The sequence below is a fragment of the Lactuca sativa genome, chromosome 4 (assembly GCF_002870075.4).
Source record: "Lactuca sativa cultivar Salinas chromosome 4, Lsat_Salinas_v11, whole genome shotgun sequence".
Taxonomy (NCBI): domain Eukaryota; kingdom Viridiplantae; phylum Streptophyta; class Magnoliopsida; order Asterales; family Asteraceae; genus Lactuca; species Lactuca sativa.
This window is the reverse complement of record NC_056626.2, coordinates 253,672,068-253,676,886: the sequence shown is the minus strand read 5'-3', so window position 1 is coordinate 253,676,886 and position 4,819 is coordinate 253,672,068. Positions and strand designations below refer to the sequence as shown.

The window sequence follows — 4,819 nt, the reverse complement described above, 5'->3', positions numbered from 1 at the left end:
AAAACTGTAAAAAACATTATTCTTATTTTTTAATTTTTTTTAATTTCGGTTGAATGCGAAAACAATCTACAAAAATTGTAAAAAACATTATTATTATTATTTAATTTTTATTTTTTTAAAATTTCGGTTGAATGCTTTGGTTTAAGTCTTTAGCTACAAACCTCACAAAAAAAAAAAAAAAAAAAAAAAAAAAAAAAAAAAAAAAACCCACTGTTTAAACATTAAAAACCGATTCTTCTGGTAAATCTGGGTCCCACCAAAAATGCAGTCTACTACTCTACTTTGACATTTTGCATAGCCACCTATTTTCCACACGTAGAGCCATTATTGGTTCCAAGCTTTGACCACAAATACAAAGAACTTTAATAGTTTGATGCGTTGAATCCAGACCCCATAAATCCTTAAATCCCCTTCTTTCATCTTTACCTTTTTCTCTGGGGTTTGTTGTTTGAATTTTCCATGGCGGTGGATTTGATGAATGCTTACAGAACCACCGCTCTACACAACAAAATTGAAGAAAATTCCGTCCAAGAAGCGGCTGCCGCCGGTCTACAAAGCGTCGAGAATTTCATCAGATTACTATCTTCATCTTCACAATCGTATCAGAGTAATACTAACACAACGTCCTCATCGTCTTCTTCTCCGCCTGCCGGAGCTACGGATTCATCTGCAACCACCGACTATGTAGCGGTTGTAGATGTTGCAGTTACCAAGTTTAAAAAATTCATCTCTCTTCTTGATCGGAATCGCACCGGTCATGCTCGGTTCAGACGTGGCCCTGTTTCTGTTTCTGTGTCTAATTCTAACCCACCTGAGAAAATTTCTCCGTTGGTTCCTGCGCCGGCGAGTGTTCCCCATCAGAAGTTGTATTCTCCGGCGCCGATACAGCAGCGTATGCCACCAGTTCCGCAATCGACTCTCCACCATCCGTTGGCGATATCCGGATCGTTTGACCGGAAAGATTTTCCGGTAACCACCATTAGTTTTGCTGCTCCTCCTCCTCCCGCCTCTCAGGTGAATTCCTTTAGGTCGACGTTGACAGGAGACACAGATAGTTTACAGCCGTCGATGTCTTCTGGGTTTCAGATTACAAATATGTCTCAGGCCTCCTCTGGTTGTCAGCCGAATCTGTCATCTTCTTCTTTCAAAAGGAAATGTAACTCCATGGATGATTCTCACACCAAGTGCGCTAATTCTTCTGGGCGTTGCCATTGTTCAAAGAAAAGGTAATTCATCATCTTCCACACAAAGATTCACCGATACATACAATCATCAAATTTTGAATTCTGGGATTTGATTAATTGGGATTTGTTTTTAACCTGGTCAAAATTTGCAGAAAATCGAGGATGCGGAAGCAGATAAGAGTGCCGGCGATAAGCATGAAGATGGCCGATATACCGCCGGACGATTACTCGTGGAGGAAATACGGGCAAAAACCGATCAAAGGTTCTCCACATCCGAGGTAAATTTCTTGTTTTTTAGTCTCAAGATCTCTTGTTACCTTGATTCAGTTCATCATAGTTGATATCGGAAGAACTGGGTCATTAACTCAGTGAGTGTCACAAACTCGGTGACTCGTTGACGAAATGGCATCCATCGATATATTATTTAATGTTGAAAATAATTGTGGGGGAATTGTGCGGTCATTGTGGAGAATGAAGTCGTCCCTTGAGTGTGAAAGTTTGACTCATGTTTGTGGGCATTTTGGTAATTAACCATGTGGGTCCTTAGTAAGTAGACTTTTCCATTAAAGAAATGCCAAAAGAGAATTCCTTCATCAAATGGAATGTCACTCGTCAATTATTAGAGTTGTATTATTCGAAAAGGATGAAACAAGAGTCAACCTGTCTAGAAATAGTCAAATTACTTTGTTCTTGTATTAAAAACTAAACTAATTCATTTCACATTGATAAAAACAAAAACAACTTTGAAAGATTAGACAACCAAGAACAAAGGTGATTCTCTTGTTTAAAATATATTTTTTAAATTCTTTTAGTGCGAGGAATAATAATGGGGAATATGATTATGTATAACTGATAAAACATATAGGTTATATAAATCTTTTATGAAAATTATAAAGATGTATTTTTAATTTTTAATAAAACCATATTTGATTAGGGTGAAATTGAAAATCATCTAATTGATCTTTTTTGTTTTGTTTCTTTTCTTCATTTAGGGGTTATTACAAATGTAGCAGTCTTAGAGGTTGTCCTGCAAGAAAGCATGTTGAGAGAGCTTTGGATGATGCTTCTATGCTAATTGTGACTTACGAAGGAGAACACAACCATTCTCACAATGTGAACGACACACCAGGAGCCATAGTTCTTGAGTCATCTTGAATTGCATGAAAGTAGTGTTCATTTAAATCACAAAAATCGTAATTTAACATGAGAAACAAAATATAAATCTCAATTGTGACTTTTCCAAGTTGTAAAGGGAGAAAGGATTTGTGTAGCTTATCAAGAGAGATTTGATGTGCATTTAGACGTTTGTTTTATAAATAACTTAATGTTAATCTCTCTTCCGTGTATATTGATTCTTAATTCTTGATTTGAGCGGTATGTTTATCATCTAAATTGTGATTTTTCTTGTTTTTTTACGTGTTATATTTGTATTTGATTGAAGTCTACAAGTATACCTAAGTTCCAATAGTATAAAATAAAGGGGAGGTAATGTGTAAGCATGGACCACCCGCCTTTTTATAAAACAAATTACTATGGTTTTAATACATTTTATGAGATTCAAGTTATGCTTATCAAAAAATGGTCACAGTTTTCTATTTCTAAATCATTATACAATGATTTATAAGTTATATGATACAGAACAAACCATAGTACATAAGTGAATATATAATCTCTATATAAACTAGATCTAGTTTCTATCCTTCAAAAGTTCATTGCTACGGTGCTACCAAACAAGCATAATCTTCTAATGCTTCGTACCTAAACATGGAACATGTGACATTTAAAAGCATACATCAATGAATATACCATTTCTATAGAAACTAAATCGGTTTCTATAATACAAGCACTATCTTCTAATGTGTCATACCTAAATGTGCAACATATGACATTTAACAACAAACATCAGATAACATTGTCCGGTGAGTTATATGGATAACGACTATACACAATTTGCATGATCATAAACACATGATTTACATAAATTCTCTCAACTAAATGTCAATCAATTCATCATTAAACATTTTAATAAAATATGTACACTTTATGTCTATTTTCTGTCATATAACTTATATATATTTTAAGATATATAAGTATGACTACAATCTAATAAACCTTACAGGCCTACCCATGTTATATATAAACGAACTATTTATACTCCTTTGGTTACATTCCGATGAATCTTAGGGTTCATCACAAATTTGATACCTTATCAAGTCTTAAAAACCGAGAAGACAATACAACTTATTAAGATACCCTCGACTTTACCTCTAAAAGATGTACAATATTGGGTAGAGTCGTCCGTTATATCATAATTTATCATGTTGTCTCATATGGACTTGGTCATATTCTATGACCAAAAATACTGAGCACTGTCGAGAGCAAATCACACGATAAGGTCTCATAATTGCCTTGTATGGGCTTAGTCACATCATATGACACATGACGCTAACCATTGCTCAATCACATGAAGTGACCCAAGAAACTGACCAATGCCGGAAAATATCCAAACATAGCCCTGTAAACACCTCGTATGGGCTCATTCACATTAAGTGACCAAAGACGTTGACCATTGTCGAAAAATATCAAGACAAGGCTCATAAATACCCTGTATGGGCTCAACCACATCAAGCGACCCAAGATCCTGACTATTATTTACTCTTAAAAATAGTAAAATAAAACATGATCCTTAATAGATTAAACCATGTATTTTCTACATAATTGTCCCATAGAACTTACCTTGTTAGTGAAAACTACCTACCACTTAGCTTCAAATCTTTAATTGGCACACTTGATCAATCTTCTTTGCCAAAGCCTATACAAGCAACATAATTAAGCTCTTTTAACTCAAACTTATTTCTTTAAGAGCTTAATAGATAATTTAAAGTCTAGTTGATCATATAATCTTTTCATTCCCATTTATAGATAACATAACAAATTTTTTTGAACAACCTTATCATATGCCTTAACTTATTAAGACAACATTGTATCTCACAAAACTTCATCATATTGATTTTTAAGTCCAAATTCATAACACGTATCATATATATATATATATATATATATATATATATATATATATATATATATATCCTCATACCATACTTTTAACTATGATAACTAACTTGTTCTTATGTCTTAATTCATTAAGACACAACTTTGAGCATCATTGGTTTATTACCTTCCCAATGTACAAATTCCATTACCTAGGCACAACCCCTTAAAGCACAATATGATAACATGTCTCACCAACTTCTTCCAATTTGATCATAGTTCAAATACAAGTTGTTTATAAACTTGAGTTCATCAACTTATGACTTTAATTTCACTTAGCTCTTGATTTACAAACGATAGGGTGTTTTGGTCAAAAATCAACTAAGTGGATATTAATCAAATCGAATGCGAGGTTGTGGTGTTTGCTGGTACAGTGTTTGTCGAAATTAGAATAAGATTGCATAGGTGGTCAACAAGGAAACCCCTTTATTTTTGCTAGGATCTTTGATACAAAACCTTGGGAGGTGATAATGATCACTTACCTTGTTAATTTGTATTAATTGAAAGATGAGTTACATATGAAATGATGAAAATACGAGTACAACTATTGCAGTAAGTCTAGGTGAATGTTGTGTGCGAAATAC

General features: G+C 33.9%; 1 protein-coding gene across 1 annotated transcript; it reads left to right on the top strand.

The window, feature by feature from the left end:
* The first annotated feature begins 377 nt into the window (after nt 1-377).
* Nucleotides 378-2,530, top strand: LOC111889157 (probable WRKY transcription factor 7). The gene is made up of 3 exons (XM_023885299.3): nt 378-1,226; nt 1,337-1,462; nt 2,177-2,530. The coding sequence occupies exons 1-3, from the start codon at nt 460-462 to the stop codon at nt 2,337-2,339; spliced, it is 1,056 nt and encodes a 351-aa protein (XP_023741067.1). The 5' UTR covers nt 378-459; the 3' UTR covers nt 2,340-2,530.
* The last annotated feature ends 2,289 nt before the right edge of the window (nt 2,531-4,819 follow it).

Bases quoted from the DNA above. Each gene is read 5' to 3' on its own strand.
- LOC111889157 (XM_023885299.3), top strand. From the start codon at position 460: ATGGCGGTGGATTTGATGAATGCTTACAGAACCACCGCTCTACACAAC. The intron at 1,227-1,336 runs GTAATTCATCAT...CAAAATTTGCAG, and splicing joins TGCCATTGTTCAAAGAAAAG to AAAATCGAGGATGCGGAAGC. The intron at 1,463-2,176 runs GTAAATTTCTTG...TTCTTCATTTAG, and splicing joins AAAGGTTCTCCACATCCGAG to GGGTTATTACAAATGTAGCA.